The sequence below is a fragment of the Pimephales promelas genome, chromosome 21, assembly GCF_988280905.1.
Source record: "Pimephales promelas chromosome 21, fPimPro1.hap1.1, whole genome shotgun sequence".
Lineage (NCBI taxonomy): Eukaryota > Metazoa > Chordata > Actinopteri > Cypriniformes > Leuciscidae > Pimephales > Pimephales promelas.
This window is the reverse complement of record NC_142789.1, coordinates 28,123,753-28,147,604: the sequence shown is the minus strand read 5'-3', so window position 1 is coordinate 28,147,604 and position 23,852 is coordinate 28,123,753. Positions and strand designations below refer to the sequence as shown.

General features: G+C 36.8%; 1 protein-coding gene across 5 annotated transcripts in view; it reads left to right on the top strand.

The window, feature by feature from the left end:
• eml6 (EMAP like 6) overlaps positions 1-23,257 on the top strand; it is a 47,308-nt gene extending 24,051 nt beyond the window's left edge. For 2 of the 5 annotated variants that reach the window (XM_089124886.1, XM_089124884.1), the window contains 29 exons: positions 686-872; positions 1,666-1,771; positions 2,186-2,279; positions 2,358-2,458; positions 2,846-3,048; positions 3,238-3,349; positions 5,109-5,236; positions 5,500-5,641; positions 5,858-6,010; positions 6,585-6,716; positions 7,029-7,117; positions 7,193-7,360; positions 7,473-7,674; positions 7,748-7,874; positions 9,059-9,137; positions 9,212-9,341; positions 10,179-10,277; positions 10,531-10,551; positions 11,947-12,120; positions 12,532-12,740; positions 13,829-13,986; positions 14,785-14,899; positions 16,026-16,214; positions 16,768-16,940; positions 18,389-18,551; positions 20,327-20,430; positions 20,512-20,665; positions 22,264-22,364; positions 22,439-23,257. In XM_089124886.1, coding sequence (XP_088981012.1) covers positions 686-872; positions 1,666-1,771; positions 2,186-2,279; positions 2,358-2,458; positions 2,846-3,048; positions 3,238-3,349; positions 5,109-5,236; positions 5,500-5,641; positions 5,858-6,010; positions 6,585-6,716; positions 7,029-7,117; positions 7,193-7,360; positions 7,473-7,674; positions 7,748-7,874; positions 9,059-9,137; positions 9,212-9,341; positions 10,179-10,277; positions 10,531-10,551; positions 11,947-12,120; positions 12,532-12,740; positions 13,829-13,986; positions 14,785-14,899; positions 16,026-16,214; positions 16,768-16,940; positions 18,389-18,551; positions 20,327-20,430; positions 20,512-20,665; positions 22,264-22,364; positions 22,439-22,463 — 3,838 coding nt within the window. In that variant the 3' untranslated portion in view covers positions 22,464-23,257. The remainder of the gene's footprint in view (positions 1-685; positions 873-1,665; positions 1,772-2,185; positions 2,280-2,357; positions 2,459-2,845; positions 3,049-3,237; positions 3,350-5,108; positions 5,237-5,499; positions 5,642-5,857; positions 6,011-6,584; positions 6,717-7,028; positions 7,118-7,192; positions 7,361-7,472; positions 7,675-7,747; positions 7,875-9,058; positions 9,138-9,211; positions 9,342-10,178; positions 10,278-10,530; positions 10,552-11,946; positions 12,121-12,531; positions 12,741-13,828; positions 13,987-14,784; positions 14,900-16,025; positions 16,215-16,767; positions 16,941-18,388; positions 18,552-20,326; positions 20,431-20,511; positions 20,666-22,263; positions 22,365-22,438) is intronic. The other 3 variants (XM_089124882.1, XM_089124883.1, XM_089124885.1) reach the window with 3 other exon arrangements.
• The last annotated feature ends 595 nt before the right edge of the window (positions 23,258-23,852 follow it).

Here is a 23,852-nt window from a genome sequence, read left to right as displayed (position 1 = left end):
ATAATATAATTATATATATATTTTTTTCACATTAAAATATAAAATAAAATTATATTTATTAATCCTAAATCCTTATTTATAAATATAATTACTTATAAAAATACATTAAGTATTTAATTTTTTATCCATTGATTATATTATACATATATAATTTATACTCGTATTATTTGTATATTTTAATATATTGTGTATTTTTCAATAATAATTTATATATATATATATATATAAAATAAAAAATATATAATCTGTATATTAAATATAATCTATGAATTAAATATAATCTATAAATATTTTAATTTATATTTATAATATATGATTTTATATTTGCAGAATAAATTCGTCATGTCAAATTAGATAAATGTTAGCAAAAGTAAAAAAAAAACCAAAGTTAAACACATATATATAATTTAAGATCTTTTATTAAAGATTTATATTTTATATGGTTTGTATAATGTCATATTTTATATTTATAGAATTAATCAATTTTAATATCAAATGAGATAACTGTTAGCTTGTTAATGCTAAATGTTAAACATTAATTGGATGTCTATGAAATGATGTGTATTTAGTGTTTTATATATTAAAAACACTTTTTTTATAATGTATCTCAGCATGCGTGTAGTTTCTCAAGTGGTCCCGTGTCATGTGACGTGTCTCTCTGTGTGTGTGTGTGTGTGTGTGTCAGGTACCGAGGCTGCGACTGCCGGAATAATCTGTTCTACACTCAGGCCGGAGATGTGGCGTATCATGTGGCAGCTGTAGCGGTGGTGTATAACAGACAGCAACACACACAGCGCTTTTACCTCGGGCATGACGACGATATCCTGAGCCTCACTGTGCACCCGCTGAAAGATTACGCGGCCACCGGACAGGTGACACACAACTAAACTACAGGGATTTCTAAAAAACTGAGTGTGATCGTATGAATATGCTTTGCATTATTGGTCAGGATCACCGCTTTAATTTGGGGTTCAAGCTCAAGTGCTGAAACACTTTTGTAAGAGCAAACCTGGCTAGATGGTAGGCCTCAATTTGTGGAGAACCTATGACCCGATTGGCCCATAGGTGGCGCTACAGCAACCCAAAGTACAAAATCCCTCATAAATCTTAAACCGCTTGACTTCGACTCAATACATTGTGGTCTTTGGCTCAAGACGGGCAAAATGAAATGGTTTTTCTCTGGACTCTCTAGATCAATGATTATTGAAAAAACGTTTTGCGTGACAAAATACACTCAAAAGCCAGTAAATCCTGAAGGAAAACTCTGGTGGGCTTTTGTGAGATAACGGTAATCTAGCATGCAAAATTGTATGGAGATCGGACCATAAGTGGTGCTTTAACTGTCAAAAAGCTTTAAAAACACATATTTCCTATGGTAAATTGCCTGTATTGGCTGTAAATGCTATTTTCCATCTATGATGTCAATATATGAACATTAACCCAAACCTAATCTTGTATTTGATATGAACACAGTGTGTGTCCACATCTTTGACCCACTTAATCCCTGTAGTTTCAATGTTTAATGCTTGCTGTGTAAAACTTAATGTCTTTAATGCTGATGTGCTTAAATGCTTGAACCCCGATAAATGCAGCTTTAATTCATATTGCATTATGTTGATCATTTTACCCAGTGTGTATTTCTCTGTGTGTGTGTGTGTGTGTCAGGTGGGGCGAGATCCGGCCATCCATGTGTGGGACATCCAGACGCTCAAGTGTTTATCTCTGCTGAAGGGTCAACATCAGCGTGGCGTCTGCGCCCTAGAGTTCACAGGTCACACCTCATACATCATACAATCACATCTGATAAGAAGATTTTAATATTTCAGTTCAAATTGGCAGATAATTTTTCCATTGCATTGAAGCATTGACAATGTTCTTATTTTAAGCAAATTAATCCAGTGCATCTCTATTAATGTTTTATTTTTATGCAAATCTTAATCATTCCTCCAGTCTTAAGTGTCACATGATCCTTCAGAAATCACTCTAATAGGATGATTTCCTGCTCAATTATTTGTAGTGGTTCTGATTATTATCAATGTTGAATATTTTGTGGAAGCCATGATCCATTTTTCATGATTCTTTGATGAACAGAAAACATTTATTTGAAATGAAAATCTTCACTGTCACTTTTGCTGATTTGAATGCGTTCTCAATGTGCGTTCTCGTATTTCTCTTTGAAATGCAGCGGATGGAAAGAGTTTAGTGTCTGTGGGAATCGACGAGGACCATTCCATCGTCATCTGGGACTGGAAGAAAGGCGAAAAACTGGCCAAATCCAGGTAACGCACACCTTTTCAATGCTAAACAACTTGCACACGTTTGTTCACAAAAGACATCTGTCGCTCTCTCTGCCATAGAGGACATAAAGATAAGATCTTTGTGGTGAAAGGAAACCCGTTCCGCATGGACAAACTGCTCACGGTGGGAATGAAACACATCAAGTTCTGGCTGCACACAGGTAAAGACGTGCGCTTAAAGGAATAGTTCACCCAAACATGTAATCTCTGTCAGTAATGACGCTGTTCAACCCCGTCAGACTTTCGTTTATCTTCGGGACACAAATGAAGATATTTGTGATTAAATCTGAGAGCTGGATCACTCCTCCATAGGCTTCTGTTGTAATTGAAACCGGCCCAGAAAGTTATTAAAGACATCGTTAAAATAGTCCGAGTGACGACAGCGACGAGAACACAAAACACACAAAAATAACGACTTTATTCAACTATTCACTTCCTTCTCTGTGATTTTGCATTTTGTGTGTGTGAGGCATTGTGCAATTCTTGTGAAGTTTTGAAAATGTGTGTGAGCCGTTGAGGACACCTGTACTGTGTGTTCCTGGATGCAGGAGGAGGCTTGACGTTTAAGAGGGGTATTTTCGGGAATCTCGGGAAGCAGGAGACGATGATGTCGGCCTGTTACGGGCGCTCGGAGGATCTGGTGTTCTCGGGCGCCACGACGGGTGACGTGTACATCTGGAAGGACACCACGCTCATGAAGAGCATCAAAGCTCACGACGGCCCTGTGTTTGCCATGTGCTCGCTGGATAAGGTGTGTGTGTGTGTGTGGTTCTCTTCTGCAGGATGTCATACTCACCATTATAAACGCAATACAACCTGGTGACCTGGTGCATTACGTATGAACTGTAGGTGAAGATGCGTGAATTGAGTGTGTTTATGTGTGTGTGTGTGTATACTTATATGTATTTATGATCTGTTAATGGTGTGTTATGACCTGAAGGGTTTTGTGACGGGGGGTAAAGATGGAGTTGTGGAGCTGTGGGACGACATGTTCGAGAGATGTTTGAAGACCTACGCCATCAAGAGGGCCGCGCTCTCGCCTTCGTCAAAGGGTGTGTGTGTGTGTGTGTGTTTCTCTGCAGCGCTTCAGGTTCAGTGAAGATAAATGTTTTTTTTATTGTTTTTAGTAATATTTATTATTTTTATTTCATGGTACTAGACAATATTCTCTAGATTATTTATTTATATGTAAAATAATATATGTATTAGAAAAAAAAATATTTTCAATGTATAGTGTTTAATTAAATTAGAGCAAATATTTTTAAAATCCAATGCATGGAAGGAAAATTGGTGCCATCTGGTTTGAAAAAAATGTAATATTTAATAATGACATGTGAATATATACACTGGCCTGTGTATTCCATAGAAGAGTCATTTCAAACATAATTATTTACTTTATTCACATTATGTGTTGCAATTGCACAACCCAAATCATTTAAAGGATTAGTTCACTTTTGAAAAAACTTTTGCTGATAATTTACTCACCCCCATGTCATCCAAGATGTCTTTCTTTCCTCAGTCGAAAAGAAATTAAGGTTTTTGATGAAAAAATTCCAGGATTTTTCTCCTTATAATGGACTTCAATGGGAATTAGGTCCAACCGAGGTCCAAACGACAGTTATAACAGTTACAGATGCAGCTTCAAATGTCTTTAAACGACACCAGACGATGAATAAGGGCCTTATCATGCGAAACGATCGGTTATTTCAAAACTAATTCCAAAAATGTAACTTTTCTAAGGACAAATGCTAGCCTCTCTCCATTCTGTGAGGCGCGTTTGCAACGTCACGTAATACGTAATTACGTTCAAAAGGTCACGGGCGACGTAGCTAGAAGTACAGAGTCAGAGTGTTTACAAGTTGAACGCATAGGTTGAACGTGGAAACTAACTCAAACGCCGTTTACAAAAAAGGAATTAAAAGGTAAAACAATGATGTCGGACGATTTTGATTCTGTACTTCCGGCTACGTCGCCCGTGACCTTTTGAACGTAATTACGTATTACGTGACGTTGCAAACGCGCCTCACAATATATTACAAGGCTAGCATTTGTCCTTAGAAAAGTTACATTTTTGGAATAAGCTTTGAAATAACCGATCGTTTCGCATGACAAGACCCTTATTCATCATCTGGTGTCGTTTAAAGACATTTGAAGCTGCATCTGAAACTGTTATTAACTGTCGTTTGGACCTCGGTTGGACCTGGTTCCCATTGAAGTCCATTATAAGGAGAAAAATCCTGGAATGTTTTCATCAAAAACCTTAATTTCTTTTCGACTGAGGAAAGAAAGACATGGACATCTTGGATGACATGGGGGTGAGTAATTTATCAGCAAAAGTTTTTTCAAAAGTGAACTAATCCTTTAAGATATTTTGTAAAATGCAATAAAATCAAGAATCTGTGATTTGTTCATTCTTTTATTAGCGGACAAAAGTACAAAGAAAAGTATACAACCCTCATCATCATCATCAAAATGTGTTCATATTTACAAAATAAGATTATGTTGGTCAGTGAAAACATTGGAAAACGTTTCGTTCTACTTTTGTCAGCCAATAAAAAGTTAAAAAGAACAAATCACAGATTCTTGATTTTATTGCATTTTACAGAATGTCCCAACTTTTACTGATTTGGGGTTGTGTATATATATATATATATATTAAGACATTATGGATGACTAGTTAAATGTGGCTGATATTGCTCCCCAAAAATGCAAAGTTTGACTATTTGATCTATTGTCAATTAGCCTTTCCTCATCATGCTTTTGTCTAAAAGGGTTAAGTGTGTATTGTAAAGCTTCTCCTGGGGTGTTTAGGACTGCTGTTAGAGGACAACCCCTCTATCCGAGCGATCACGCTGGGACACGGACACATTCTGGTGGGAACAAAGAACGGAGAGATCCTGGAGATCGACAAGAGCGGCCCCATGACTCTACTCGTACAGGTGTGTTTCCCTGTCTAATATTACAGTTTTTACCAACTGCTTACACACGTTCTCTCCACGTTCTTTCAATCTCCTTCAAAATGCAATGGTTTGAGAAATTAAGAAAATGATATTTAGTGATGGTAATATATATACAGGTCTGTGTATTCCCTAATTTTATAATACTTAATACTTTTATTATGTGTTGCATATGGATATGGACATTTTGAAGGACTACTTAAATCTGCAAGTGTGTCTGTATATTGTGTGTGTGTGTGTGTCAGGGTCATATGGAGGGGGAGGTTTGGGGTCTGGCTGCTCATCCGCTGCTGCCCATCTGTGCCACTGTGAGCGATGACAAAACACTGCGCATCTGGGAGCTCTCAGCCAACCATCGAATGGTGGCCGTGCGGAAACTGAAGAAAGGTACAGTAGATGATCACTCACAACACAGTACCAGCTGACCTTCTGCCTGTGGGTAGATCTCCGATTAATGCGGGAAATAGACCTACGTCACATTTTGAGCTGAAATTTCACACACACATTCTGGGTACTATTACGTCTTGTGAAAAGGGGCGTAATAGGTCACCTTAGGTCAAATTCAACATCACGATGTAATTTTGCTGATGTGTGTGTTTGTAGGTGGCCGATGCTGTGCCTTCTCTCCCGACGGAAAAGCCTTAGCGGTGGGTCTGAACGACGGCAGCTTTCTGGTGGTGAATGCGGATACGCTGGAAGACATGGTGACCTTTCACCACAGGAAGGAGATCATCTCTGACATCAGGTTCTCTCAAGGTAACCATCGACTCTCCAGATCTGTGTTGCGAAACCCTTCTCCCAAAGTAGATGCAAATACCCTCAAATTAAACCTGCTAGTTTCACTTTCAGTCCATATCCATTATATAACTATAGCTCGAATATGTATTGGTAAATACCTAAAAAATTCAGTATATGTATATATAATTTATAATAAAATATACGTAAATATATAATAAAATATATATAATATATATATTATTTTATTAATTTATATTATTTTATTAAAACTATTAATAAGTATTAACTATTAATATTAATATTAATTAATATTAATTAACTATTAATAATAATTAAAAACTAAAATAATATAACTGTATATACACATAATATAACTATAAATGGTAATGGTAATATACATGTATATAATTGACATAAAAATACAAATATATAATTTATAATATATAATTTATTATAAAAAACTAAATATTATTTTATTGAAACTATATATAATAATAACAATAATAAATAGTATTACATTATTTTGTTTCGTTACGTAATGGCTGCAGAAAGCATGTGATTTCTGTGATATTTTCCTGCTTTTCTCTTGCAGATGCTGGAAAGTACCTCGCCGTGGCGTCGCACGACTCATTCGTGGACATTTATAACGTTCTGACCAGTAAGAGGGTGGGCATCTGTAAAGGAGCGTCCAGCTGCATCACACATGTGGACTGGGACGTGCGCGGTAATCCTCACACACACACATATGCAACTTCATGTCTATCTTCATGTAATGACTTCATCCTTGAGTGAGAGACTGGAATAATTATTCTACACTTTCATTTTGTGCTTATTAGTGACAAACAATGAAGGTCACCAGTTATATAAACAAAAATAAGAATATGGTGCTGAAACTAATATATTATATAGACTCATTACATGCAAAGTGAGATATTTCAAGCCTTTATTTGTTATAATTGTGATGATTATTTACAGCTTATGAAACCCTTTCACAATATTCTAATTTTGAATTTTGTTTTTGTGTGCATTAATGCAGGGAAACTGCTTCAGGTCAACACCGGTGCCAAAGAGCAGCTTTTCTTCGAAGCTCCACGTGGAAGACGACAAACTATCAGCAGTTTAGAGGTAGAGAAACTACACACACATCCTGTTACGTGGCTAAGCGCAGCGTTGTGACTGTGTGTGTGCGTGTGTGTTCAGTCTGAGAAGATGGAATGGGCCACATGGACGTCAGTCCTGGGCTCCACCTGTGAGGGCATCTGGCCCACGCTCAGTTTCGTCAACGCCTCTTCACTTACCAAAGACAGGAAGCTGCTGGCCACCGGAGACGACTTCGGATTCGTCAAGCTCTTTAGCTTCCCCTGCAAGGTCACATGATCTTATATTCTTATACACCCCTTTTCTTAGTGTTTATCAAACACTCAGCAAGGCTAAAAAAAAATAATGCATAAAACAATAGAAAGTATTTTCTTGATGACAGGGTCAGTTTGCCAAGTTTAAGAAGTACGTGGCTCACAGTGCCAATGTGACAAACGTGCGGTGGTCCAATGATGATGCGATGCTGCTGTCGGTGGGCGGGGCCGACACGGCCCTCATGATCTGGGCGAGGGAGGGGATTGGTCCGCGCGAGAGCAAAGCCGTGGACAGCGAGGAGTCGGACGACGACGCTGAAGAGGATGGAGGTGATGCTTTAGTCTTTGTTTGTGAGAATAAACTGAATTTCCAGACAGTTGTTTGACGGATGTGTGTGTTTAGGGTACGACAGTGACGTCGCTCGGGAAAAGAGCATGGATTACACGACCAAGATCTACGCCGTCAGTATCAGACAGATGACCGGCGTGAAGCCACACCAACAACAGAAGGAGATCCTCGTGGATGAACGGTGAGGAGACACACAGATCCAGTGATCATCACTGCAAACCATACTTTTCTTATGTTCTAGTTTTGTCTTGTTTTCCTTCTTAAATCAAAGTACATTTACTCTGAATTAATGTCGGAATTAAGTGAATTTATGCTTACAAGACAAACAAATATATGCCAATGGGGTGCAAGAAATGTCATCTTGTTTTCCTTTTCAATGAAGTACATTTTTGTCTGACTCCACTTGCAGATATTATAATTTTTTTTACCTCAAGCAACTTGTGTGGTGTGATTAATATTTAATTAAATGCTGCTTTTCATCACAGTGTTTTCGGCTAATTTATTATTTGTTTTATGCATTTGTTTACACATTTAGTGCAGTTATTTTTGCATTGTGCATTTATTGATGCATTTATTTATTCATTTAGTTTATTTATTTTGCATTATGCATTGATTGATGCATTTATTTTATTTATTTCTGCATTGATGCGCTTATTGCATTTATTTATACATTTAGTTTATTTATTTTTGGATTGTGCATTTATTGATGCGTTTATTTGTTCAGTTAGTTTATTTATTTTTGCATTGATGCATTTAGTAAATTTATTTTTAATTTATGTATACAGTTAGTTTATTTATTTTTGCATTCATTTTTGCATTGTGCATTTAGTGATGCATTTATTTATACAGTTTATTTATTTTTGCATTTATTTATACAGTTAGTGTATTTATTTTTGCATTGATGCAGTTACATTTATTTTTAATTTATTTATACAGTTAGTTTATTTATTTTTGCATATATTTTTGCATTGTGCATTTATTTATACAGTTAGTGTATTTATTTTTGTATTGATGATGCATTTAGAGCATGCATTTATTTAGTGCATTTATTGATGCATTTAGTGCTTCGCTTTTGTCTGTTAAAAAAATCCTGCTAGTTTTTGTGCCAGAACAATACAGCTCTGGTTGTTATATCAGATATTAGTTCTTGTTTTAAGGGCACAAACTTGCTTCATTTTAATCAGTTTTTCAGAAAACAAGACAGAATATCTTGAGTAATTTTACTTCTCAAATAAATGTATCTTGGTTTAAAAAATGTTTCGATATTTGTCCTGGAAAACAAGACAAAAATACTGAGGAAGAGCGTAATGTGTCTGCAGTTTCGGCGTTTATTCACGTCAAAACTCCATTACTTGTTTCCTGCAGACCTCCAGTGAGTCGCGCTGCACCATTACCTGAAAAACTGGTGAAGAACAACATCACAAAGAAGAAGAAAATCGTGGAGGTCAGACGAGTGATGAGCTTATGAGGATGCCCTCATTACTCTCAGTGTGTGTGATCATGTGTGTGTGTTTGTAGGAGCTTTCTCTGGACCATGTGTTTGGCTACAGAGGCTTCGATTGTCGAAACAACCTTCACTACCTCAATGACGGAGCCGACATCATCTTTCACACAGCCGCCGCTGCTGTCATCCAGAACCTCTCTGCTGGTACACACACACATGGCCTCTGACCTCTGAACTCGGGCTGGCTGTCCGGTTCCCGTCTAAAACGTGGCAAATACGCTAGATGTTTTGTGAAGGTTTTGAAATAATGCTTTTTGGTTGTATGGGCTTGTGGGCGTGTCACCTGAGACTAATCTGATTCCAGATCAGACATGAGGCGCTGGTGACCTCTAGAGGCTGCCGGTGCGACTGCACATCGGTTTAAAAAACGAGCTTAATTAACTTAATCACTGAAAAATATTATTCAAATTACTACTTTGTTATTATATTTTGTCACCAGTAGTTTTTTTTAATAGGTTTAAAGAATATATAACTAGAATATACAGTCTGGTGTCAGAATGATTTTGTTTTTTTAAAAGAAATGAATACTTTTATTCAGCTAGGAAGCATTTAATTGATCAAAGGTGACAGTAAAGATGACAAATAATCCTTAAAAATCAAATGTATCACAGTTTCCACAAAAATATGAAGCTGTTTTTAACACTGATAATAATCATACACGTGTCTTGATCATCAGATCCTCATATTAGAGTGATTTCTGAAGGATCATGTGATACTGAAGACACTTTACTATTCACATTATAATGTACATCATCTGTTTTCTGTTTTTACTTTATTTTTGATCAAATAAAAGCAGCATTGCTAGGAAGAGATTTTAAAAAAAGCAAACTTTTAAATGGAAGTGTATTTTACACACTTTCCCATTTGCAGTTTACTAAAATAATATTGCATTAAAAAGTGCACGTGGTCTTTGTATTAAAATGATGCATGCATAATGTTTTGTGAATGATGTGAAGTGTTCTGCCTGATACTGATCTGCAGGGACTCAGAGCTTTTACCTGGAGCACACGGATGACATCCTCTGCCTGACCGTCAACCAACACCCCAAATATCAGAACGTCATCGCCACGGGTCAGATCGGTACGTGTGCACGTGTGCAGTCTGGCTCCCTCACACATTTTTCACAATTTTCACCATCTGAATCATTCCCATTGGCTTGCGTTTGCTTCTTCCAGCGTGCACCGCTTGGTTTTGTGTTGATAACAAGCTTGCCTGTGATTTTGCAAATACTTTGAATCTCTCACGTATTTCTGCTTGGGCACTAAGAGCAGCTTCTCTCATGTTTTTGTTCATCACTGTCTCATCCTCTCATCCAACACTCTCCGACACACAGGCGACATCACCGATCTGCCAGGTAGGACACACACACATGCACACCTCCTGCGTTTCATCCCACTGACCTTTTGTGCTTCACTCCAGAAATGCAGGACAGATTTTTTTGGACTAGAACACATGCACTTCTGCTTTTAAAGCAATGATCAGGGTTTAATATGGAGTCCAAACTCAAAATGTTAAATCACTTTTAATAGTTCTGTGACGCTAGGCTAGTGTTACCAGTTCAATGCATGTAAAACCTCCCACGATAATTAATCTATCAGACACTATCTGTCTGTGGCTCATCTTGAAGTTTGATGCCTCAGATCCTCTCATTTCCCTTGTGTTTCGTGTCCTGGTTTCATTAAAGACATGGCTATGAAGAATACATGTTTGCATGAAGCATCATGCTGCGAGATTGGTTTGATTTTCTATCACTTCATAAAGTCATGATGCCCTCGTCCCCTCCTCAGCGCTGGAATGCACATCTAACGCTGACGTGTGTGTGTGTTCTGTCATGTTGAAGACCCTGAGGATTGTCATTCTCTCCTCCTAATATTCATCCAAACTCATTCTACTGCATCTTTAACAGTGTTGGGGAGTGACTAACCAAAAAAAGCTGCACTATTAACTATATTTTTTTTATATTTTTTTAAGGACAATAGTTGTTTTCAAATTACAGTAGCTTTTCCGGTTACAGCCTATAATTAAATGTGGATTTTCATCTGTTTTTGACTCATTCATTTATTTTGTAGGCATTTGTTTAAGCGTGTGTATATCCATTTAGTGCATTTTATTTTCATTTATTGATGTATTTAGTGCATTTTTTTAAATTAATTTATGCATTCAGTTTCATTATTTTTGCATTTAGTGCATTTATTTATGCATAGGTGTAGTGTGATAAATATTTAATAATTCCTGCTTTTTCACCAGTGTTTTCAACTAATTTAATTAATTTATTTTTTGTGCAATTTTATTTATTTTATTGATGCATTGATTTATGCATTTAAGTGCATTTATTTTTGGATTGATTTATGCATTTAGTGAATTTATTTTTGCAATGTGCATTTATTTTTGCAATTAGTGCACAGATTTGTCTGTTAAAATAATTTAAAAAAAAAAACATTTTTGCCAGAAAAATACTGCTCTGATTGAGTAATAAAGTTCTATAATATAAAACATATAAATACTCCTTTTAAATAGCTTCAATGTAGTTAACTGCTTCTTGTTACTAGCTTATAGTCAAGTTGTATATAATGTAGTGTAACTGAGCCTATTTCTTAGTAGCTTCCCATCACTGTTTATATATATTTTTATAATCAATATCTTGTAATAACCTAATGTGTTTTATTTGTTATATGTTCTTATATTAAAGAAAAAATTTGGGAAGCACTCTGAGTATTGACGGTGATCGTGTGTGTGTGTGTTCCTGCAGGCCTGGCGCCGTGCATTCACGTGTGGGACGCCATGAGTAAACAGACTCTGTCCGTGCTGCGCTGCTCTCACGCCAAAGGAATCGGATACGTCAACTTCAGTGCCACGGGGAAACTCCTGCTGTCTGTGGGAGTGGACCCCGAACACACCATCACTGTGTGGAGATGGCAGGAAGGTGTGTGTGTTACTCAAAGCTCACTTTTTAAATATCAGGCTCAAATTTGGAACACAACTTGTTTACATTTATGCCTTTGATTTTCTCACAGTTTTAGAGTAAAACATTTTTCTTGAAAGATACATTTCATACGAAAATTAAAAATAGTGTTTTTGCACAATTTTCATTAGAATAAACGTAAAATTCCCTAACTTTAAAAAGTTCCCTTTTAAAAAAGGTTCACTCCGGCAGTAATCTGCCACGTGTCGTCTTTGAAAAGAGATGAAAGATAAATCTGAAGCTTTCAAGATTTTAATGAAATGTTCAGGTCGACGCTCAAAAAGAGAATAAAGATGAGCACCAGAGGGTTCAGTAGTCCAGAGCATTGAGGAGTCTGTTCTAGCGGTGTGACGCAGTTCCCCGTGTCATCAGGGTCGAGGGTTTGCAGTAAAGGCGGGCACACGGACCGGATCTTCGTGGTGGAGTTCAGGCCCGACTCGGACACTCAGTTCGTGTCTGTGGGGATCAAACACATCAAGTTCTGGACGCTGGTGGGAGGATCTCTGCTGTACAAGAAAGGAGTGATCGGGGCGGTGGAGGACGGCCGCATGCAGACCATGCTTTCGGTGGCGTTCGGAGCCGTGAGTCTCTCGCACTCCGACAGGGTTTCAAACTCACTTTCTAAAATTTGGCTACTTTTAAAAAAAATAAAAATGTATAATGCTATTATGCTATACAGTTGATTGATACAACAAAAAAATCAAGGCCACATACATAAACATCACTTGAACATGAACATAACATGCATAAAAGTGGAAATAACTTAAAGGATTAATTTACTTAACTACTGATATTTAACTCACCCCCATGTCATCCAAGATATCCATGTCTTTCTTTCTTCAGTCGAAAAGAAATGAAGGTTTTTGATGAAAACATTCCAGTCATTTGTTCATTTCGTTCATTGAATTAACCAAATGACTTGAAAAAAGATTCATTCATTTTGAGAGTCACAAACGCGCATCACAGAACAGAGCAAGGCGAGCATTTGTGCTTATAAATCTTAAACTTTGTTATTCATTTTTTAAATGAGCGATTGTTTCGCTAGATAAGACCCTTATTCATCGTCTGGTGTCGTTTAAAGCCCTTTGAAGCTGCACTGAAACTCTCATTTGGACCTTGAACCGTTTGGACCCCATTGAAGTCCATTATATGGAGAAAATCCTGGAATGTTTTCATCAAAAAAAAATCATTTCTTTTCGACTGAAGAAAAAAAAAGACGTGGACATCTTGGATGACATGGGAGTGAGTAAATTATCAGCAAAAGTTTTTTTTTAAAGTAAACTACTCCTTTAATATCATGACATGGTGCATGCTATGCCTGGTTTCACAGAAAATCCTTTTAAAAGGTTCCATACTTAGGTTTTCCCTTAGCAATTTATGTGAGTTTCTCCATAGCCAAACAACGAGACAAGTCCTGTAATTACTGTATCATTTAGAATGAAGGCTTTCTGTGTTTTTTCCAATGACGAGCGACTACAAGTTTTGCTTGTAATAAACAGAAGGTCAACATTTTCTTACCAGAGCTAGTTAAAGTGCAAGTTACCAGAAAAATATTAAATATACAAATTGAATGGATATTGTTACAAAAATACGAACGTAAGCAGCAAATCAGCATGTTAGGATGATTTGTGAAGGATCATGTGACTAAGATGTTTCTGTTGTCCGACAGAATAACCTGACGTTCACCGGGGCCATCAACGGCGACGTGTACGTGTGGCGGGAGCACTTCCTGGTGCGTGTGGTGGCGAAAGCTCACACTGGGCCAGTGTTCACCATGTACACCACGCTCCGGGACGGGCTCATCGTGACCGGGGGCAAAGAGAGACCGTGAGTTCTGCAGACTTATGCCTCAATAAACTCATCATTACTGCTTATTAATAGTTAGTAAAACAGTTAAGTTTAGGTATTGTAGGATGTATGAGGAATAATCCATTAATATGTGCTTTAATAAACAGACAATATTCCTAGTAATATGCATGCTAATAAACCACTAGTAAATAGTGAGAATTGAATCCTAAACTTAAGTGTTACCGTTATGTCCTTTATGCCATTTTATATTTAAAGAAATTGATTCATAAAGAAAGAAATAGCACATTTTTCTTACGTCTCCAATAAAAAAGTTCAAAAGTCTGGAGTTTTTAAGACGTTTTTGAAACATTTTCTCTTCTGCTGATTTGATTAAAAATACAGTACAAATTGTGGAATATTATTATAGTGTAAATCATCTGTTCTCCATGTGAATATACAGTAAAGTGTAATTTATTCCTGTGATCTTCAGCATCATTACTCCAGTCTTCAGTGTCACATGATCCTTCACAAATCACTCTAATATGAAGATCTGATGATCAAATTACATTTATGATTATTATCAGTGTTGGAAACTGTGATAGATTTTATTTTTCATGATTGTTTGATGAATAGATATTTCAAAAGAACAGCATTTATTTAAAATAGAATCTTTTGTAACATTATAAATGTCCTTACTGTCACTCACTCTTTATGAATTTAATGTGTCCTTGATGAATGAAAGTATTAATTTAAACTTTGAACGGTATTGTGAGTGTACTGTACATATCGTCAAAAAATCGTTTTTTGTACTTGTAAATGTATATTGTGTGTGTGCAGGACTAAAGAGGGCGGCGCTGTGAAACTGTGGGATCAGGAGATGAAGAGATGCAGGGCGTTTCAGCTGGAGACGGGACTTCCTGTCGAGACCGTCAGATCTGTGTGCAGAGGAAAGGTCAGTCATGCTTATGCTTTATGCAATTGATTATGAGTTATTAGCATCAAAAAGTGCCCTGCTGTGTGTGTGACTGTTCATATTAGGGCTGGGACGATACTCAAAAAATTAGAGTATGGTGCAGAAGTTAATTTACTAGTTAAAAGGTGAAACTGATATATTATATAGAGTCATTACATGCAAAGTGAGATATTGCAAGCCTTTATTTGTTATAATTGTGATGATTATGGTTTACAGTTTATGAAAACCCCAAAGTCAAAATTATAATATTGTGAAAAGGTTTTCCTAAGCTGTAAGCCATGATTATATTGAAATATGTCACTTTGCATGTAATGAGTCTATATAATATATTAGTTTCACCTTTTAAGTTGAATTACTGAAATAAATGAACTTTTGTACCATATTCTTTTGGTACTCACCATCTCTCCCGATTAGATACTGGGTGCCGATACAATATGTATTGCGTTATTTTTATTTTTTCATTTTCGAATTGCGATTCAACAAGTATTGTGTTTTTTGTTTGTTTGTTTTTAAATTGCGATTCAACAAGTATTGTGTTTTTTGTTTGTTTTTTTAATTGCGATTCAACAAGTATTGCGTTTTTTGTTTGTTTTTTAATTGCGATTCAACAAGTATTGTGTTTTTTGTTTGTTTATTTTTTTAATTGCGATTCAACAAGTATTGTGTTTTTTGTTTGTTTTTTTAATTGCGATTCAACAAGTATTGCGTTTTTCGTTTGTTTTTTAATTGCGATTCAACAAGTATTGTGTTTTTTGTTTGTTTTTTTAATTGCGATTCAACAAGTATTGCGTTTTTTTGTTTGTTTTTTAATTGCGATTCAACAAGTATTGCGTTTTTGTTCTTGTTTTTTTTATTGCGATTCAACAAGTATTGAGATTTTTTTTAATTGCGATTCAACAAGTATTGTTTTTTATTTTATTTTTATTTTTTATTGCGATTCAACAAGAATTGCGATTTTTTTTTTTTTTTTTTTTTTTAACATTTTATTTTAAAATCGTAAACAAAAAAAGCGCGATTGCTTAGGTGAATCGATTGTTTCTCCTGGCCCTACAAGTCTTAGTTTAGTAGACGGACAGTCGTATAATGTTTGTTTGTTGGATGAAAGGGAAAGATCTTGGTGGGAACGAAGGATGGCGAGATCATCGAGGTGGGAGAGAAGAACGCCGCCTCCAACACCATGATAAACGGACACACACAGGGACGCATCTGGGGTCTGGCCACACACCCTTCCAAAGACGTCTTCATCTCCGCCAGCGATGATGGAACCATACGCATCTGGGACCTGGCAGATAAGGTGAGGGATTGTGGGTAATGGAGAAATGGCAGTGTTTACTTCACCGTTTAAGAGTTTGGGGTCAATAAGATGATTCCGTGCTCATTAGCTGTAATGTGACCACACCACGCGCGCACGAGCTGTTCACGTGCAAATATCCCCTGAAGGAACACAGCCCTGTGAATGCTCTCCTCACAGCATTAGACTACATCAGTCCTCTGATTTTCATCGAGTTTAAGAGCCCACATGTATCACGCTTTCCACCTAAATATGAACCGGTTTCAACACTGATAATAATCATAAATGTTTCTTGATCATCAGATCCTCATGTTAGAGTGATTTGTGAAGGATCATGTGACACTGAAGACTGGAGTAATGATGCTGAAGATCACAGGAATAAATTACACTTTACTGTATATTCACATAGAAAACAGATTATTTACATTGTAATAATATTTCACAATTTATATTCTATTTTTGATCACATAAATGTAAAAAGGGGAGCACTAAAACCGAGGCCAAACTTTTGAATGGCAGTGTTATGTCTATTAATACTTCATTTTTTGTCTCCCAGAAACTTCTGAACAAAGTCAGTCTGGGTCATCCGGCGAAGTGCACGGCGTACAGCGCGAACGGTGAAATGGTGGCGATCGGGATGGAGAACGGAGAGTTCATCGTTCTGCTGGTGAATTCACTGACTTTATGGGGCAAAAAGAGAGACCGAAGCGTGGCCATCCAGGACATACGGTCAGAACACACACACACACCGCATGTCAAACACATATAACAATGACTGAAGATATTAAGTCTTGTCTACTGAAAAATGTATAATAACGAAGCAAGTTTTTGCTTAAAATGAAAAGTCATAAAATCAATCCCACAAAACATTGCAAATTAGGGATGCATCGATGTGTAAAAGCCAAGTTTTTCCCTGTTTAAAAACAGCCGATGATCAGCTCCGATTATATCCTGTCAATCAAAAGGGCCTAAAAAACTTAGATTGTGTGTGAAACTAAATCTCTCGTGTTGAATCTATTCTAGAGAGTTAATGCAACATTAACAGTGACGTTACAGCAGACTCTTCTTGCCCCAGTGAATCACCTGTAGTTCTCCCTGCATAAAACAGCGTCTCACATTCAATAATCACAAAGAACTTTTGATGAAAGACAGTCTCAGCGTTTCATTTCTCTCCTTTCTATCCCTAAATCCAAAAAGGCATTAAGTGTGACTTGACCGATTGCTGAGGCGTCTCAGTTCATGAATTAACATCAAAATTTATGTTTAAAGATACAGTACAACTTCCTGAAATGAATCATGTCTCAAGTAATCGCTCAATCAGTGTTCAAAGTCCCTCTGTAGTCAATTATTTTATTTCTTAAAACTCATCTTTCATCACAAAAAATGACGTTTTTAAATGTTTTTTCCTTGAATAATAATTCTTCATGCTTTAAAACACTTGAATGTCATAAATATGCAATAATCTCTGGCTGAGGTATTTAGTCTCTAATTAAAATCATGATCAAAGATGTTAAATTCTATTTGCTTGAGAAGCTAAATGACTATGGCTTATCTACTAAAAATGTATAAAATGAAGCAAGTTTTTGCTTAAAATGAAAAAAAAAAAAAGAAATACATAGGATGGAAATCCTTACATTTTCTTTAAAGTTAAAAAACAAAAAGGGGCTCTGTTGTGGAAGAGATGGAGGGAATTTGTAGGAAATTGAGTAATTGTATAATGGATATAATCATAGTCTATTATTGGAAATAAAACACTAAGGATACAAAGATGTCACTAGATTGCACTGTACCCCATTTTTGTTTAGTTTTTTTCTGTTTGCTATTGTTTGTTTTTGGGTTCTTTTTTGTTCTGATTTTATACACAGAAATTGACATTCATGTATGTATGTGTATATGTATATATATGTATATGTATGTGTGTGTATATACATGTATATATATATTCTTCTGTTTGTAATCAATAAAAAAAAAAATAAGAAAAATATGTCAATGGGGAATAAAAATAATAAAATAATAGTTTATTTTTCTGAACACACTGACAAAAAACAGCAAAGAAAGCCGGCCTTACTATCTGAAATCATTCAGCTTGTGTAAGTGCGTCTTGATTTACGAATGGTTTGATATGTGAAAAGGCGTGTTTGCAGTGCATTAATCCGCTATGATAACCCGTCCCGCAGGTTCAGCTCTGATAACCGTCTGCTGGCCGTCGGCTCGGTGGAGTGCGCTGTCGACTTCTACGACCTGACTTTGGGTCCGGCTCTCAATCGCATCGGATACTGCAAAGATATTCCTGGGTTTGTGATCCAGCTGGACTTCTCTGCGGACAGCAAATACATCGAGGTACTAATCATTTCAGCGAGGGACTGAATAATAGGATTTGTTTGCACAAAATTCCATACATGCACTAAAAAATGCTGCACTACATTTCAGCTGTGTACAATATTAAAGAAACAAAGTACATTACATGGATTTTAAAGAGCATATTGCAGGTAAAAAAAATAGAAATTTATAGGTAACCTCAACATAAGGGCACTAATTTAGAAGATAAAGTGAGCGTTTCTTGGACGGCTTTTTTTTCCAACATCACATCATTTGACGTCAAATCAGGGAGCCGCAGCCTCGGCTCCCTGCAGAGTTCAGTGAGAGCGGACGGCAGTCAGTGTGCTTTCGGTACTTTCTGTATTTTAATTTATCATCGTCATGTTAATTATTGTGTTTGTGGAGGTTGCAAAAACTCCGGCCTGTCAGGACTTCAAGATCGAGTCCACAAGTTTCCATTACAAGAAAAGGGCCGGTGCTATAGCCTATCTTCTTTCGTTCCTGGTGCGGTTTGTGCAGGTGAAGAGACGGGATTTCTCTTCCGCATCGGCTTCAGAAAACACGGTCGTGTGTAGCGTTCACGTTCATTATCATCCCGGCGATATGATGGAGTTCAACATGGGATGCCGAAGCAAGAATATTGATCATCGTATACTGTACCAATGGTATCAAATAGTGTGATATATTTAACTTAGTCATGTCATGCCCTAAATAGAGGCAACTTGTCATTGAAAAACAAAATTGGTTGTTTAAATACTCAAATCTTTAATTTTCTGTTTATGTTATAACCCAGGTGAAAAATATGTATTTCAGTATGCTTTTAGTACAATAGAAATATACTCAAGTAAAGTTTTTATACATTTAATAGTATATAAATCTACCCTAAACATACTAATGTCTGCTGGCCTGTTATAGGATCATAATAATCTGCACAGTATTGTGAGCACAGTGTATATCGTTAGCGAGCGTGTATATCCACCACGCCCATTTTCAGACGCGGAAGTAAAATTTCCACTCCAGACAACTCCATAAGTATATTTTAAAGAAAATCTAGTTCTTACATTGTTTTTCTATGCATTGACTCGTTGGGTCCTCTAACCTGCAATATGCTCTTTAAGTGATTCTCAGATCCAACTGATACACAAAAGTTTGGGATCGATACGATTTTTAATGTTTTTAAAAGAAATCTCTTCTTCTCACCCAGACTGCATTTATTTGATTAAAAAAAAAACACAAAAAACAATAATATTGTGAAAAATTATTACAATGTAAATCATCTGTTTTCTTTGTGAATACATTTTTACGTGTAATTTATTCCTGTGATATTTATTCCTTTATTCCCATATTACAATTGATCTCTAATCAGGGGAAACTGTGTAAGATATGTATTTCAGAAATGCACATATACAAATCACAGTTAGCGAAAAAATAAAAAATGTAATAATTTCATGCAAAAACAATGAGCTTATTGAAGTAATGAATACTTGCTTGTTAACAAATGATAATGGCATTTAGAAAATGTAGCATTGGTGTGTGTTGATTCAGATATCACTGTTTTTAGTTTATAAATAAAGTGCATTAATAAAGGGTGGGGAATGTGTTTCTAAAATACTATATTGATTAAATAGTCACTTTAAGGTAAATAAAATAAAAAAATGTTAATGCAAATTATTATTTGAAGCTAAATAAAATATTAAATTGCATTAAATTGTTTAAATAAAAAACTCTGGACAAAAAAACAATGAAGGATAATGTGGAGGGAGGGGTTAACGGAGGGTCATGTGATGTGTGTTCAGGTCTCCACAGGCTCATATAAGCGGCAGGTTCACGAGGTTCCCAGTGGGAAGATGGTCACAGAAGCGGCTCTGATGGACAGGATCACATGGGCCACATGGACCAGGTGACGCTCAGATGTGTGTGTGATGATGGTCAGTGTGTGTGTGGCGTGGTGCGCCGTGGTTAACTCTTATCTCCTGTGCAGTGTTCTGGGTGACGAGGTTCTGGGCGTCTGGCCTCGTAACGCAGAGAAAGCAGACGTGAACTGCGCTTGTGTTTCTCACGCCGGGCTGAACGTGGTGACCGGGGACGACTTCGGCCTCGTCAAGCTCTTCGACTTCCCCTGCACCGAGAAGTTTGTAAGTCAACCGGAACTCAAGTCAGATTTATATATAGGCTTTAAATGCGACGTTGACTAAACGTTATCCACGTTTAGTTGGTGTTGTGGTCTACCGCATAACTTAATCCAGAGCAGACACTTATCTCGGTTGAGATGTGTTTTGGGAAAGGGTAAAGAAACACACACACACACACACACACACCGTCGCCCAGCCTCTCGCAAACCTAGTGTCGGAGCTGCATGTTCTCCACACACACCGTTTGACCATTTGACCATTAAACTTAAAATGACAAGACGAAACGAATGAAAACTGACTAACTGCAATGCATTTCAGAGAATGTCCGAGTGCGCACTGTGATTGGCTCATCGTGTTTGGGGGTGTGGCTTAGCCATAGGTCAATTAAAGAGCCCCTATCATAGCATTTGAAATGTTCCTATTTTTGTTTTCGGAGTTCCCAAAAACAGTTTAACATGCATGCAAGGATAAAAAATACTTTATTTGTCTTATAATATGCATTTATTTTTAACTGATTTGCTCACCGACTCCCAAATGATTCGTACAACGACTCATTTTTCCAAACCACTCCTTTGCGTGACGCTAATCGGCGGTGATTGGTCAGATGACCCAGTCAGTTATTGTTTGTTAGCATAACGCATAAACATATTGATAAAGCACTGCAGTACTACAAGACGCTCTATTCTTTATGACAACTCCAATAACAGCGACAAACATTTCACATATTTAAAAAAAATTGACATTGGAGACCTAGAAGCTGCGCTGAGCATAACTTACACACACACACACGCACACACATACTGCCTCGCGTCCCGACGCTACAAAACCGTTCAAAACCCATAAAAGCAACAATTATTAATAATACTTACAGGTTGTGATTCGGAGGAGGAAGCTGATCCATATACGCTGGGTAAGAGAGTTACTGAGCCCTCCGCTTGCGAATCCACATTTGAATTCATTTATGTTTTTGAACTAACGTTATTCGTCAATAAAATGATGAGAACACAATCGGGCTATACTGTCGTGGTATCGTTGCAAATATGAACTCTAACCACCGATTCTTCACATGCTCGTCCCTGGTAAATGAAAACAAAGTGGCTGAACTATCTTTGCATTGTAGAACACAGCGTCTTCTCGACATGATGATATGATGAAGTATTTGAATGTGTAGACTTCAAGTTTACACTTCCGTCTGCGCGCGCAGTAACTGGGCGTGGCCAGTATGTATCTACGTCACGATGTAACAGCTAATGATTCATTTCAAAAACAATTCATTTCATAGACTCAGAGTCGACTCTCACTTTTGAAAGACAATAACTTTATATACGGTGCACTTTCAGATATAAATCTTTGCAGGATGTTTTCATTCCCTTAGAGAGCTATATTCCACACCATATGAACAGTCATTTTCAAAAATCCATGATAGGGGCTCTTTAAGTGTGACAATTAAGTGTGACCTGTATTATATAAAATTAACAGTATTTTATATAACAATAAGGGTTAATAATATACATATGTATTATCATTAACACCTATTATTAACCCTTGAATGGTTTATTTTGGAGAATGTGATGTTTACTAATGTTTGTGTTTCCTCACAGGCCAAACACAAGCGTTACTTCGGCCACTCTGCCCACGTCACCAACATCCGCTTCTCTTACGATGACAAATACGTGATCAGTGTAGGAGGCAACGACTGTAGGTGAGCTGACGTGTGAGTGTGTGTGTGTGAGTGTGTGTGTGTGCTCTCATTAATGCCTGTGTACTGTCTCTCAGTGTATTCGTGTGGAGATGTGTCTGATCCCTCCAGCGTTCGGATGCTGACCTGATGGACACAACCATCCTGTGAAGTGCAATGTTTACGCTCACATGTTCTTAAAAAAAATATACACTCATAAATCATGCCAATATTTCAGAAATAAATGTATTTTTTGTTTATTCTGAAGTGCCTTGGAGACACAGTTTGCTGATCTTTGCCCTGAAATGTTCACATGATGCATATATGGTGCTAAATGGAGTATATCCACTTAGAGCTTTTTAAAATTGTTGTTTTAAAAAATCATGCATTATGCAATTTTAATTTTTTTTCCTTCCTTCTTTTTACATTTTGTACATAAATGTCAAATATATATATCCTCTCATTAAATGCTCTTCCTGTTAAAAATATCCAAATACATGGGACTCAGGAGAAATAAAGTACTGTAATGTGTAGATGTTATATTTGACCTGTGCTATTTTTGTTAAAATATTTATTTTTTATGTACGTATTTACGTATGAAGTATGCAAATTAGTCGGTTGGTCTGTTGGCGTATGTGAAAATTGCAAAAAAAAAATCTCATTGGCTGTCCAAATATAAAAGTTATATGAAATGTGTGTAGTAGCGTTGTGTGTAGATTGCGATGCACTGTTTGTAGCCAATCGTGTGCAGATATCCAGTTATATCTGTCATTTGTAGGTTCATGTTTTTGTAATTTGTCTGATCAGAGGTCAGTTTAATTGAAAGATATATACTAATGCATGAATCGAAGTCTGTGTGATCGTTGGTCATGAATGAGTACTGTTGTTTTTTAATTAAAGAGAACAATGTGATTAAACATTGAGTGTTTTTCCATCTTTCACCAGCGGATGGCAGTGGATCTCAACAGAAGAAATAATTTTTAAATCAATATTGAATAATACATTTGCCATCTCCATTAACCCATTCAGACCCTGTGTCCATTACAATGGACATCACATGTCAGCCCCCTTTTTTTTAACTTCTGGGGCATTTCACCTAGTTTAAAGCCTGCAGTCCATGAGATTGGACGTTTGTCATCCAATCAAATGCCAGTAAAGCTCTGCATGTGGTAATTATATATATAAAAAAAACTCTACATTGAAGAGAAGCATGGCAGCACTTCACTCCAAACACAGAAGCAAGCAACATTTTCTAATTGAGAACAGGTACCCCTGTCTTTTTTGGGGCGGTCGAAATTTTGAGTTTCTCTGATCTTCTTGAAACTCTGGATTCTGATAGAGGGCCATGGGACTTCCAGAGCTGAGGTATTGAGATATCTATAATGGCATTAATGGTGTGTGGGATCTCAATATCTTAGCTCTGGAAGGGTCTAGAGCCTCCATTTTTGCACTCAGGTCAAAGTCTCATGGCCTTCTATCAGAATCCAGAGTTTCAAGAAGATCAGAGAAACT